This window comes from Megalops cyprinoides, chromosome 2 (genome assembly GCF_013368585.1).
Source record: "Megalops cyprinoides isolate fMegCyp1 chromosome 2, fMegCyp1.pri, whole genome shotgun sequence".
NCBI classification, from domain to species: Eukaryota; Metazoa; Chordata; class Actinopteri; order Elopiformes; family Megalopidae; genus Megalops; species Megalops cyprinoides.
This window is the reverse complement of record NC_050584.1, coordinates 48,254,825-48,267,637: the sequence shown is the minus strand read 5'-3', so window position 1 is coordinate 48,267,637 and position 12,813 is coordinate 48,254,825. Positions and strand designations below refer to the sequence as shown.

General features: G+C 36.3%; 1 protein-coding gene across 1 annotated transcript in view; it reads left to right on the top strand.

The window, feature by feature from the left end:
* negr1 (neuronal growth regulator 1) overlaps positions 1-10,360 on the top strand; it is a 200,924-nt gene extending 190,564 nt beyond the window's left edge. The window contains exon 7 of the mRNA XM_036520832.1: positions 7,239-10,360. Coding sequence (XP_036376725.1) covers positions 7,239-7,339 — 101 coding nt within the window. The 3' untranslated portion in view covers positions 7,340-10,360. The remainder of the gene's footprint in view (positions 1-7,238) is intronic.
* The last annotated feature ends 2,453 nt before the right edge of the window (positions 10,361-12,813 follow it).

Below are 12,813 nucleotides of genomic sequence, written 5' to 3'. Positions count from 1 at the left end.
TAATTAACAAATAACAATACAGCCATGCGTCGCTTAACATCCTTGATACATTCTGTGGAATAGGATGTTAATGTGATTTGGACGTTGTGTGAACACCATACTATATACAGTATATGGTAGGCCTATGCTACAGTATGTACTGTACCATTATACACCTGGCAGCGAAATCACTTTATTTCCATGAGACATGAGATACACGTGTTGCGTGCGGGAAGCGTTGCCTTCACTACGTCTGGTTACGTCTGCTATGTCCCATTCTGCAATCAGGTTTTTAAGCTTTATTATAACCTTATGGGACTACGGACGTATATGCAAATGGACGTTGTCCGAATGGATGTTAAACAACAATAATGTAGAATAACAGAATCTTTAAAAATTAATGCCTTTAATTAAACCGAAAGACACGTGTTGCAGCACTATGCCGTCCATCTCAGCCGAGAACGGAGAAACATCTGGCTGAGTCCTTCCCGAATCATTCTCAGCACCCCGCTCCCCGGCCGAAGCTTTGAATATTCGCTGTTGATTACTACCGAAGCTCCAGAGCCCAAAAAATGGTATTCGGGACAGCCCTAAATGTAAGAAACTTCGGCACTGAAAAGAGAAATCTATCATGTATGTATCTTGAGGTCAGATGATCACAGGTCATAGGTCAAAATGAGTTTTGTTTGCCAGTTATGTTGAAGCAGGTGTATTTGAATTGTTTTTATTTTTATCCTATTGTTGAACATGAACAATGGACAGTTGCATCAGTTATCACATTATTTATTGCACTGTCAAACAGCATCTTCTTGTATTACATTTTGTGGGAAAAAAAGAAGATAAACCCATTCTGTCAAAGGTCATGACCAGCATTCGTTACCTGTACAGAGCAGTACAACTCCAGCCATTAGCTGATTGTAGATAAAGTTGATAAAGTTTTTTAAAGCTGAGAAAAATACTGAGGTCAAATTTCATTTTTAGGACACTAAAGTTTTTTGCATATTTATCATGAATGAAAGTATGTATGAACCAAAAAGACCTTGCTACATAAATCATTTGACATCATTACTTGACAGTTGCTTAGCAACATTTACTGTACTTCAATGCACAGTTAAAAAATAGGGGTGATGAGAGGTAAGCAAAATGAATAGTCGGCCAAACAATGCTGTATATATTATGGGAATGCTTTGCAATTTCCTCTGGTAAGAATAGTGTAATGCAAGCATATTTTACTACCAAATTTTATTTTAACATTTATTTAACATCTAATTTCCTACTTTCCACCAGTGATCTTTGAGGACAGTACATACAGTGTTATGAATGGCCATTAAAGATTGCTTTTAAATCCTATAAATTTGTTATATAAAAAAATGTATAGGATTTAAAATAAATAAAATTGCTTGTAAATCCTATAAACCTGTATGACCTGTATGACACATGGGTTAGGGAAGAGTTAGATAGAGTAGAAGAGTTAGATTGCAATTAAAATTCTTTGCCCTTTAAGTCAAAGTTATTACATCTCTAAGCACAAACTTATGTGGTAAAGTACACGAGCAAAAAACAAAGCTCTGCAGCAGCAGAAGAAATTTATTTTTTATTTATTTATATGGCATTCTGGAAAAGGAACTTCTAGCTCCAAGCGGTGCATAAAATAACCAAGCACTTGAATGAATGTAGCTTACTCCAAGACACCATGACTTTCATCTCTTTATCCTTGGAGCAGTGAACATCAAGGCAGTGAGTATAAAACTGCGGGATTCAGGCCTTCAGGTCCTGTCTCTGTACAATAAGGAATATTTCATGTTCAGTGTTCACAACCTGCAGGGGTAACAACCAGAGCACAGGGTACAGCTGAAATAATTAATGTAAACATATGGTGTATACCCATACTGAATGTAGCCAAGGCCTCCGCAGCTGAATTATAAGGCAGAATTTGTGCAGGAGCCTGAGAGAGCCTGTGGTCTTCTCTGTCATTTCAGTTGAAATGTTAATTCACCCACTTGTTCATGATCCCTACCTTACAAAAATGTTCAGTCTTATTCATGGATGACACCAGCTGGAAGAACTGTTGAAAGATCCTGTGCTACACACAACTGAAGAATAATAGGCTGAACTATGCCTAATGTACTGCAAAGAACGCTGCCATTAACCAAATTTGTTATATATAAAATCAGAACAAAAAAATAAAATGTGGCCTAGATTATGATCAAAATCTTTTGATTCCATTGGGCACAGTAATTATTGTAAAAGACACAATAAATGTCTGCATGCAAGGCCAATCGAGAAACAGCAGACACCATTACAGTATGAATTTTAGAGTATGAAATGAATATTAAACGTATGGTTTAATTATCGGTATACTGTTATGCAAATTTACATTTCTGCAAATATAATAACATTACATTGTATGTTATCATATACAGAAAAAAATCCATTTTGCTATGTTTTACAAATCACCTAAAAAGAAATAAAATACATACAGGACTAGTATAAATTTGGACAATGTGTTATTTTTTGAAGGCTCCAAAATGTCTTGAATAACAGAGCAACAGTTGGATTTCTTATGACTCTTTAGAGAATTAGACACTCTAGAGAACCTAACCAGGGCTGTCTTAAAAGGGAATCAACACTTTTATCCCACCAAAAATTTATTCAATTGTTTAATTGTTACTAAAAGGTTACTTTACGTATTGTAAATGATTAAATATGAATACTTGTTATAGGCATGAAATATTGACTATGGGATACAGTACAGCTTCAACAGTATATTGAGGGAATCTTGCTGTAGTGAAGATGACTACTGTACAGCCTGACACATAGCAGGAAATTCCTTACAAAGTACAGCTTGGTTCTTGTCTTACACAAAGCTCTAGTACTGAATGTGCCCTTGGGTGAACTTCATAGTTTGAGACAACCCTCCTACCATACTTGATGGCACAGAAAATGCAATATTACAAGGTGATTTTTTTTTCTTTTGGGAATATCAAAGGTCATGGAATGAAGATATTTATTTGTGTATTTTTGTTTCTTATGTGCCAAACAGGAGAGAGAATTTATGGTGCCTTAAGTCCGTATAAATTATATATTTATAATAATATGCAGTCTTTGTTGTCACAGCCAAACAATAACATAATCAACGTGCTTAAATGTGTTGCTGAAAATAAAGAAAAAAACACCCATTAGTTTAGGTGAAATTGAGACCATTCAATTTTACTTAATAAGACACAGATCTGAGATTTGGAGGCCATCAGAGTTTTATGTTCACAATTGGTTTTGCATTGAGGGGTTTCACATGTATGGTCTATCAGGGCATCATGCTGAAGACAAGGCTGTGGCTCAGAGATGTGTATTACATCTTGCCATCTCTGGAGGCTGCCAGGGGACAAAAGGCCACTGATTGATGGTCAAGGATGTTGAACTCCTCACTAAAGGCCAGCTAGGAACATCCCTCTAGGGGTGAGGGGAAGCCGTGCTGACAATGGATTGTGTGCTGCGGGCATTACGTCTGGAAGCAAAAACAGCCTTTACAAACCCACAATGTCTGCCAAACTAGGTAGAATTCCAGCTGTTCAAGGACTTTAAGACAGCAATTTTCTGTTTGGCCTGCAAATTAATTTTTATAGGTCTCTGGTTGGCGTGTAGTTGGTTGCTGGTGTGGCTTTCCGGTTGGATTAAAAAGTGTAAATCCTTGTTGCGAGCCGCAATGAAATAAAACAGAGACAGAGAGTGTTAGAGGCTATATTCTGACATGTTTTGTTCTTTCAGTATTACAATCATTTGCTTTTTGGCAATTTGAACCAGGCTCGTACCAAAACAACATCACTTAAAAAAACTTACCAGAAAATCAATACCAATGATTGAATATATGTGCTTCAAAACTGTCTTAAGAGTATATGGGTATGGGATACAGAATGCAGGACATTGTATTTTAGCTGTCTTTTCTGTACCACAACAGACTCGAGAAGTTGTTTGTACTCCTCAAAAGTTTAAATCTGAGTCTGAGGGTAACATGGAACTGAATGATTAGTGTTAGTTGTGTGGAGGTTGTTACTGCGTGACGCACATGGCGGTGGAGCCACATAAGCAGTGGTGAGTCATGGCGGGTGAGGATGCACTGCCTCTCTCACTTGAGCTGATTCATCCACATTGGCTTGCCAACAAAAACAGTCTTCAATGACCTGAGCAAATGCAGCGTGCTTTAATTTCCTGCAGGTTTAATAATCAGACTGTCCTTTTTAAAATGTTCTGTTTGTTTGTTTGTTATAATGGTAATAAGCAGCTATGGCATAGAAAGGGCATGTGGGGTCTCTCAATATATGGTGATAATCCCCTGAAGTCATTTAATTTATAAATGCTGCTGGGCTTAAATAAAAAACAATTTTATCCATTTTACAAACAGTGTGGTGTCACTCACTTTGAGTGTTCCATGTGTTATGCAGAACATGTTGCTGGGAAAACAACTGCATTTTAGTTTTTTAAATTTGAAACTACTTTTATGTTTTATGCAAAAACACAATTTTTTTTTGAAAGATCAGTAATTTCACTGGGAATTACAAACATTTCTGTCAGCTCCATTAAAAGTGATATTAGTTTAACTGCACAGTGTAAAAATGAAATATTTTCCTGCTGGGCGTTGGTGTTTGCAGCTCCCTGTTTATATTTGTCTTGTACTATGTATGTATAGCACGGTGTGTGCGTGTGTGTGTGTGTGTATGTGTGTGTGTGTGTGTGTGTGCGTGTGTGCGTGTGTGTGTGTGTGTGTGCGTGCATTCTTCATTTATATATTTTGATGCCTCTGCAATTACTCTGGTGGGTTCAACATATGTTTTAGTATTTTTTATCGCAGCATCTACTGAACTAAAACACTATGTAATTGTCTGCTTCAAAGATGTTTTTGTAAGAAATGAAAAACAATGCTTTTCAATGTAATGAAAGATGATAGAGGCAGTAGATCTGCATTCTGCGCTGCTGTAATATTCCGGCTCCCGCTTTTCCGTCATGTTAAAGCCGAGGCAATCATGTCACAGTCAGCTTCTGCTGGCGGAGTTAATTAAAATGGCAAGTAACAACCCACACAGTCACAACTACATAGACTAATTTGGAAAAGACGCAGTGGGATATTAAACCAGCTCAAAATGAGGCACTATAAGGAACGAGGCAATATAGGCTTTTTCCTTAATTAGCTCAAGTATAGGAAGAAATCATGTGTTTGGCACACTTAGGTATGAACCTGTTCATTTCTCAAGCGGTACATATGGAATTTATACAGATGGCTTACTCCGACTGAGGAGTAATGGCAATATTGAACAGCAGTAGTTTTTACAGAGCAGTTATTCCTTGCTCTTACCCCTAAGTGCACACACATATTATGTTTAAGATAAGGATGTAAAATTCTCTGATATAGTCATAGATATGTATATTGTGGAAGCATCTTATGGCCTGAATTATTTTGTTACAGTTGTTACGCAGTCCTGTCTTCAGACTCCAGCAAAAGGGCCATGCAGGATTTGAACCGTCTCCATGGTTACCATCTCCACTCTCCCAGAACAGCAGTACTGTGTCATTATCCACTGCTATGGATGGGAGCGGAATGAGGGAGGAAGTGGTCTGCAGCTCTCTCCACATCACAGTTTACTCTCAGAGGCTGCCCTTGCATTTTACACACACCATCACAGTTTTCCTTCATGGTACATTTTTCTGCTTTGCATTTGTTCCTTCCATTTGACTTCCACAAAGTGACAAGTCAATTCCAAATTGCGATTGGAAAAGCTTATAGTTCTAAAGGTAAAGAACCAATTTGATTTTACTGGGAGAGAAATTGTGCTTTTGTTTGTACCACAGATGGAGCTCTCAAACAATAAATCAAGGACACGATAAGTAAATATGGGTTATATTATACATGTGATGATATTCTCTAATGCTTTTGAAATCGAATTTTTGGTGAATCGCCACAAGTGTTCATACAGCAGTTATTAAATTTTCAAAGGATGTAATGGAATTAAAAATGGAAAAAATAGAATTAAAATTCATACTGCAGTCAAATATCTTTCCATTGTAAATGATAAATTAAAATCAAAACACCCACAAAGATGTAATTTTATATAATTTGTGTGTCACCCATACATATATAGGGACTTAACTGAAGTTGCAGTGATCACTGATCATTTGTAGTTACTCCTCAGTCATCCTACAGATAATTCACCGTTCTGTTCTTCGGTATTGAAACCATTTGTTCAGGTAACATGAAGCTTCCAAGTGGAGCAAATATGAAGGAGCTGAAAGTGAGAGAGAGCTTTGTTTAACTGAGCTGTAGTGTCATTATTCATCTATGGAAAATCACTTGGAATGTTTGATGAGGACCTCTGACACCACCTTGCAGAACCCCCAAGCTCCTTCAGCACAGGCTTGGGGACCCCTGTGCATGTATACTGTTATATAGTAAGCATTTTCTGTTATAAGATAAAAGAGAAATATGGCTGAGAACACAATTGTCTGTGACCAATCTGGTAAAAAAGTGCTGATCTATCATGTATATATCTATATGGTTTACAGCACCTGAAGGAAATCTTACATTTTTTTTCTTGCTTTGGGTCTTCCAAGAGTTTACATATCCATGTCCAATGCAATGTAATTAAGATTTTAAGCTAATTACAGACTCCTTTTTAGCAGGCGCATTGTGGTAAGCTGGGCGGAAGGCTTTCTATTAATACATGATTTCCCCTGGTACAGCTGAGTCTGCCATGTTCAGTGTGAGTCCCCTCTTAAGATGAATGCCTGTGCACATTCACACCTGTGCTCTCCTTGGTGTTGGGCTCAAGCTCTGTTTGCTTTTGGGATCTCATGAAACCCTCCCTGGTGTTGTTCAGTAATAAGGCCACTGTACCACTGTACTGGAAACTGCTAACTGCATGGAAATACTGTTGTCCTACCAATATATTTGAAAGGGAAAAATGTGTGTACCATTCTTGAAGAATGTAATACATGTGAATATTGGACACTTGCACATTCGTAAAGAAAGGCACAAGAAGAGAATAAGCAAACATAAAATGAACCAGCCAGCTCACTGTTCAATGCAGTGGTGTTCTACATTAACTTAACATTACATTAATCTTTACATTAACTTGTTTCCCTTCAGGTAAAAAATGAAAGCTATTTTTTATTATAGGGTTTGATGGTGTGGCAGCTGTAAAAGGAGGAGAGGGAGGGTATGTAATTGCACCAAATTGAAGACTAATCAGTGCTTCTCTTGTTTCTTGCAGCACCCAATACGGCACCATATGGAAGTACGGGAAGTGCAGAAGTCCTGACATCCTGCCAGTACCTGATCCTTGCTCTCTCCTCCTTCATCAGTGTATACTAGCTGAGGATGGCCATACACAATGACTGTAAAGAACCCTTAAAAGCATTTATCAATCTTCTGACATTGCTGACGTCTGGATCCAATCTGGTACAGTTTGTTAAAAACAGCGTGGGATATAATCAGCATTAATTATGTGGGGATTGTCATTTTATGTGAAATTTCTCATTATGTAAATACTTGAAATATTTTTTTCCCTTTTCTTTTTTTTTGTGTGATTACCCATTTTGTGAAACAGTACACCATGTGCTCTGCAATGCACATAAAGGCTCCAAATGTATTTTCTTTCTGGGGAGGGAGGGGGGGGGATGAATTAATTTAAATTTTGATCTTTGTTACCATAGATGGCTTAACAAGCTATGCCCATGGCCTGCCAAGTCCCTCAACATAGCAGTTCCTAATTTACATAAGAATGCTGTAGTCAGTGTTAAAACTCCTAGAGGGGAAAACAAATTTTCATTTAGATCCTACCCAATAACCTTGATGAATGAAAAGTTTTCGAGAGAGGGTACAGAGGTGTGACTACAATAATAACAAACATAGAATAGTAGTGAAACTGTACGGTCTGCAGGGATACAACATGGTAAGGTGGATATTTCACAGACCCGGATGAGCCCTCATCTATTTATTAAGGACCTAATTGTATCTACCTTATCAACTCTCTGTAGCCCTTTTGTATTTTGAATGATCATCGCAATTCTTTTGTCATGAGTTTCCCCACCTGAATGCTTAGGCAGCGCTCCAATGAACCTGTAAAATGGGGGGTGGTACACTAAGATCATGAAGACGAAGATTAATTCCAAAGTATATCATTCGCTTAGTTCATCCTGACCTTGTTTTTAAAAATGTACAGTATAGTATCATCTCAATGTGAGCATTAAAACCGGAATGACAAATCCTGAGAGGTTACAAATCATGAGGCAATGTTCAAATATATTCACGCCACAAAAGTTAACTACACCAACTACTACAGTAAGAGCTGTAGTTGCTGGGATACCTCAGCTGTGAAACGCTGGACAGTTGACTCCATGAAACCAACAGTAATGGAATCATAAGTGGCTTACTGTATGAATCCATATTTAAGAGTGTTTTTGCTGTCTAGGATATGTTTACTTTACTCTTTACTCATTATGTTACTCTTCAGATTTATGTATACTTTAGTTGTATTTGTAGTTGTAGTTGTACATTTTCCACCAGGCATATATTATTACAGAACTGTTTTAGCCTTCTGTCAGCTCAGGTGATACCAATTTGAAAATATAGCTTGCTAAAGGTACAAGCTTTTCAGACACAAAATATGCAATTATGCTTGACTCTGAATTTCTCTCATTGCAGCTCCACTATGGTCAATCAAGGTACAAAAGGCCAATGAGGTAGTGGCAAAATCATAGCTCGACAATTTAAGTGATTTGAATCAGCGCTAAATCCTATTTGGGAAAATGCAAGGTTATTATCCAAATGTGTGATGTTGTCTGAGATCAGAGCTAATCGGGGTCAGGGAAAATATCCTCATTAATCCTGAACTTCTGCTTCTGGGTATAACTAACACAAACCTGGTTTCATGGGAGTTTGGCTGCAGGTTTCAATAAACTCTTAATATGAAAGAGGATATACTCAATTTTGGAGACTTGAAGAAAGTAGGAAGGGATAGTGTGAAGTAAAGCTGTTAGACAGTGTAGACAGGATATACCACACATTTCTTACTTTTCATTTACATTTTGTTATGCTTAGGGTTTTTTTTTATTTGTTTGTACATTTGTTTGTTTGTTTTGTTGGCACAGTTTATAATGAAGGCACAGCCATCAATCTGTGTTCTTTTAAGGTTGGTCAACCTCAGTTTATGTAATCTTTAAAACACAGATTGTACACAATCATAGTGCACTGGACTTAAATGCACTGTATATGTAAGAGTTTGTGGTTGTTTTAATTATGTGCCTACCAGGCTTATATTTTGTTTTATATTTGTTCCTTATGTTTTATTGAGCCTTTCTTAATGTGGCATTGCATTACCTTTCATCTAAACCTCATAGCTTTATTTCTCTTCCAAGATGTACAGTATACCACTGAAAAACCTACAGATGTTAACAGCCACACATCTGGTCCATTATGAATATGAAATGACTCACTGTTCATTTTAACTTCAAATTAAATTTCGTATGATATAACAAAATAAGCAACATTTTATTTTAGAATTGTCTATTTAGATGGCTGGTTTGAGGATAAAGACACTTTAATATGTGATGATGTAGACAACCTTCCTCTTGTTTCTATAATTTGAAGCACATCACCTACAAAAGAATCAGCACATTCAGATTGTTCTTATTAATTAAACTAGTGACTGCATGGCTACCCGTAGTCTGGAAGCACAAGCACTTGCCATTACTGTTGTCATAGTTCCTTTCTGTTTTATGTACATTTGCTATAGTGCAACTGAAAGATGACAATTAATTTGCATTTGACTTGTTAATATCAACATGTACAATATCAACAAGTACTGCACCGTATATTCATTTGTCCCAATGTAAAACTATGTCAGAGGTGGGGCAGAAAAAAATATTAAAACATGAATTATGAAATATATTCTGCTTTAGTTTTTAAGAAACATTTTAAAAGTGTGGATCTGAATTGGTGACGTCACCATGATGTGAAAGAAATGCAGTATGGTACAGTTTACTATGTTGTTAGTTGTTTTACATGCTTTAAGTGTTGTTTATCCTTGTCAAAAGTTCATATTTAAGGAATGTTGTTGTAATCTAATGATTTCCAAACTTGGGGTGGATACCAATAATGTGATGTAATGGAAGTAAGATATTAGTGTGTGTATCTAGAAGAAGTAGAGTTCCTTTTGATTTTGTCGGTAGAGCCCTTTTTAAGGAAATCTAACAGTATTAGCATAAATTCAGTATTAACTTCGTTAGCTCTAACACACTTCTTGTGTGTTATGATGAGCAGAAATCTTGATCATACTGATCTGAGCTGATCATGCTTAATTGATAAATTAATGTGACCAATTTACTAAACCAATACCTCTAAATTGCTTCCTTAAATCAGTTGCACAAATGTATTTGCTATAGTATATCATTACTGGCATACTGTTGAAGACTGAGCCGATCATTGTTTTAATTTCATCAGAGTTCATTTATTTTTTCATTCTTAGATTATGTGCATGTCTTTTTATGTTCTTAAATGATGTACATATTCTAGCACACTGGTGGAAGCGTTTGTCACATAGGGTAACAGTTTGAATGTTTAAAATGTAACAGCCACACAAAGCAAAAAGGGAGACTTGCACTAGACTGTGGAAAGAGTAACTATTTATTTTTGTAATATTATGCAAAATAGGTAACTGCTTTGTCTGAATTTTACGGAAATTATGAAATAGAGGGACTGCCTTCACTAGTTCTCACTAAGTAATCAGAAAAACAAAAAATAGTTAAACAATGCTTAGCCTGTTCTGTATATTAGTGAGGGTGAACATCCATTGTTCATTTTGGTGTCATGATCTATGGATATTTAAGTTCATTTTAAGATATATTATAAACTTTGAAATAACCTTTGGAAATGCAGTCAGGATGACATCATAAATACATGTCTGTAAGATCTATACTAACATGTTTATCTTCCTTTGGCAAATATTTATGGATGGTCTTCCTACTCTTTCACTGAAAAACTCGTTCTTTGCATTGTGTGCCAGTATATCACCAGCTAGTGCTGCAGATTGTATAGCAACATGAATACATTGTTGCTACTCAGTTACCTACATGTATTTTGTTAGCTGACAATGTTACCTTTACATTTAAATTTATACATAATCAATTTTATTCAAATGATTATGGCTCAAGATAGCTGTCTAGCCTCATTATTTGGCATACCTAATAACAATACATTCATATTGCAGTTATGTCAGGTTCCGCAGGCTGCAGTTAAGTGTATTTAAATAGAAAACTAAACTAAAGACTAAAGTCTTAAAACAGCAGTGAATCGAACATCAGCGTAGACCTTAGAAACAATGTGTAGCTAGCTGACGTTTGTTTAGGTATAAATCCAGGGTATACACATACGTCCCTGAATTAGAAAAGACCTAAACTCACTGACCATCTATGTTTCTCACTGCCCATGCGATTTGACAGTTTGCTTCTCCTTTTTGAGGGCCTTGGGTCCTAAATCAGTGTTCTGTGCAGATACCAGTGTGCTACTGAATACATTCCATTCTAACATACATCTTGAAAAAACATGAATAGTTTACATTAGGGTTAAAATGATGAGATTTGTAAGGTCATGAGATGGGTAAGGCTGAACTCATTGAAATGATGAACTCCAACAACTCATTGGATAACAATGGAGTAAATTATGATTATTGATTGTCTTGTACCACCACTGGATGGACAGTGGAAATGCAGAATTGAATGGTGAAAGTCTCTTACCACAAAAAATGGGATTTAAAGATACATGAGAATTTGGTACATGCTTGTGAAGCTATAAGTTGTTCGGGTCTTGTCCTGAACTAAAGTGGAGAATTCATATTCTTTTTTTTTCCCCCTTTCTCTTGTTTTTGTCAGCAGTAGGCCTTGCCACATTTCTGCAGTGGTTATCCCCCAAGGAAATACTGTCACCTGCCTCTATGCCTGTGGAACATCAGGTTTATAACCTAAATTTTAGATAATAGGATATTTAAATATTTGTTTAATGGTGCACAGGCATAGTCCTAACTGCCACTGCAGTATTGGAAGTAACATCAAAGCATTCTCTTAACCCACCTGCAAGCACAATAATTACATTAGTTCAATGCTTTCTATAACAATAAAAGGCATTGTTTTGAATAATGAATAAACAGCCTTCAATGAATCCATATGGGGAACAAGTACTGTATTTAATGTGCCTTTAAAGTATTTAATTAATAAGTTAAATACCATATCCAAGCCTCATTTATAAAACAATTATTCGACTGGCCTAGATAAGGCCATTACCACATTTAAGGGTAATTTACATAAGTGTTCTACAGTATCCAAAAGCACTTCTTTTGCTAGTTCCTTTCATATCACAGATATTGTAGATATTTCATGGTAAATCCAGACTTTACAATTTGAACATTGCTTTACAAGGAATATACAGTATGTTAGGCTGTCAGACGAATATCTTGCGCTTCATTTAGTGTTTCAGTTGCAGTCCTTATGAGTCAGTTTGTGTTATAAAATAGAATGAATGTCTTTGACCACATATTTTGGTATTTTCCTCGCACTGATCATAGATGTGTGATATATGCATACGGACATAAATAATACATTTTGTTGCTCAAAGGCATCTGTGTGTGCAAGCGGATACATACGGATATATCTGTCAATTGTGCTTATTCAAGTGAGTGCAGATACTATGGCCAAAATGCAAACCGTTAACTGCAGATTTGAACAACTTCTGTTTCTATAACAATACTTTAATCTACAAAATTGTGTGAATTTGCTTAGGTAGACTTGTCTGTG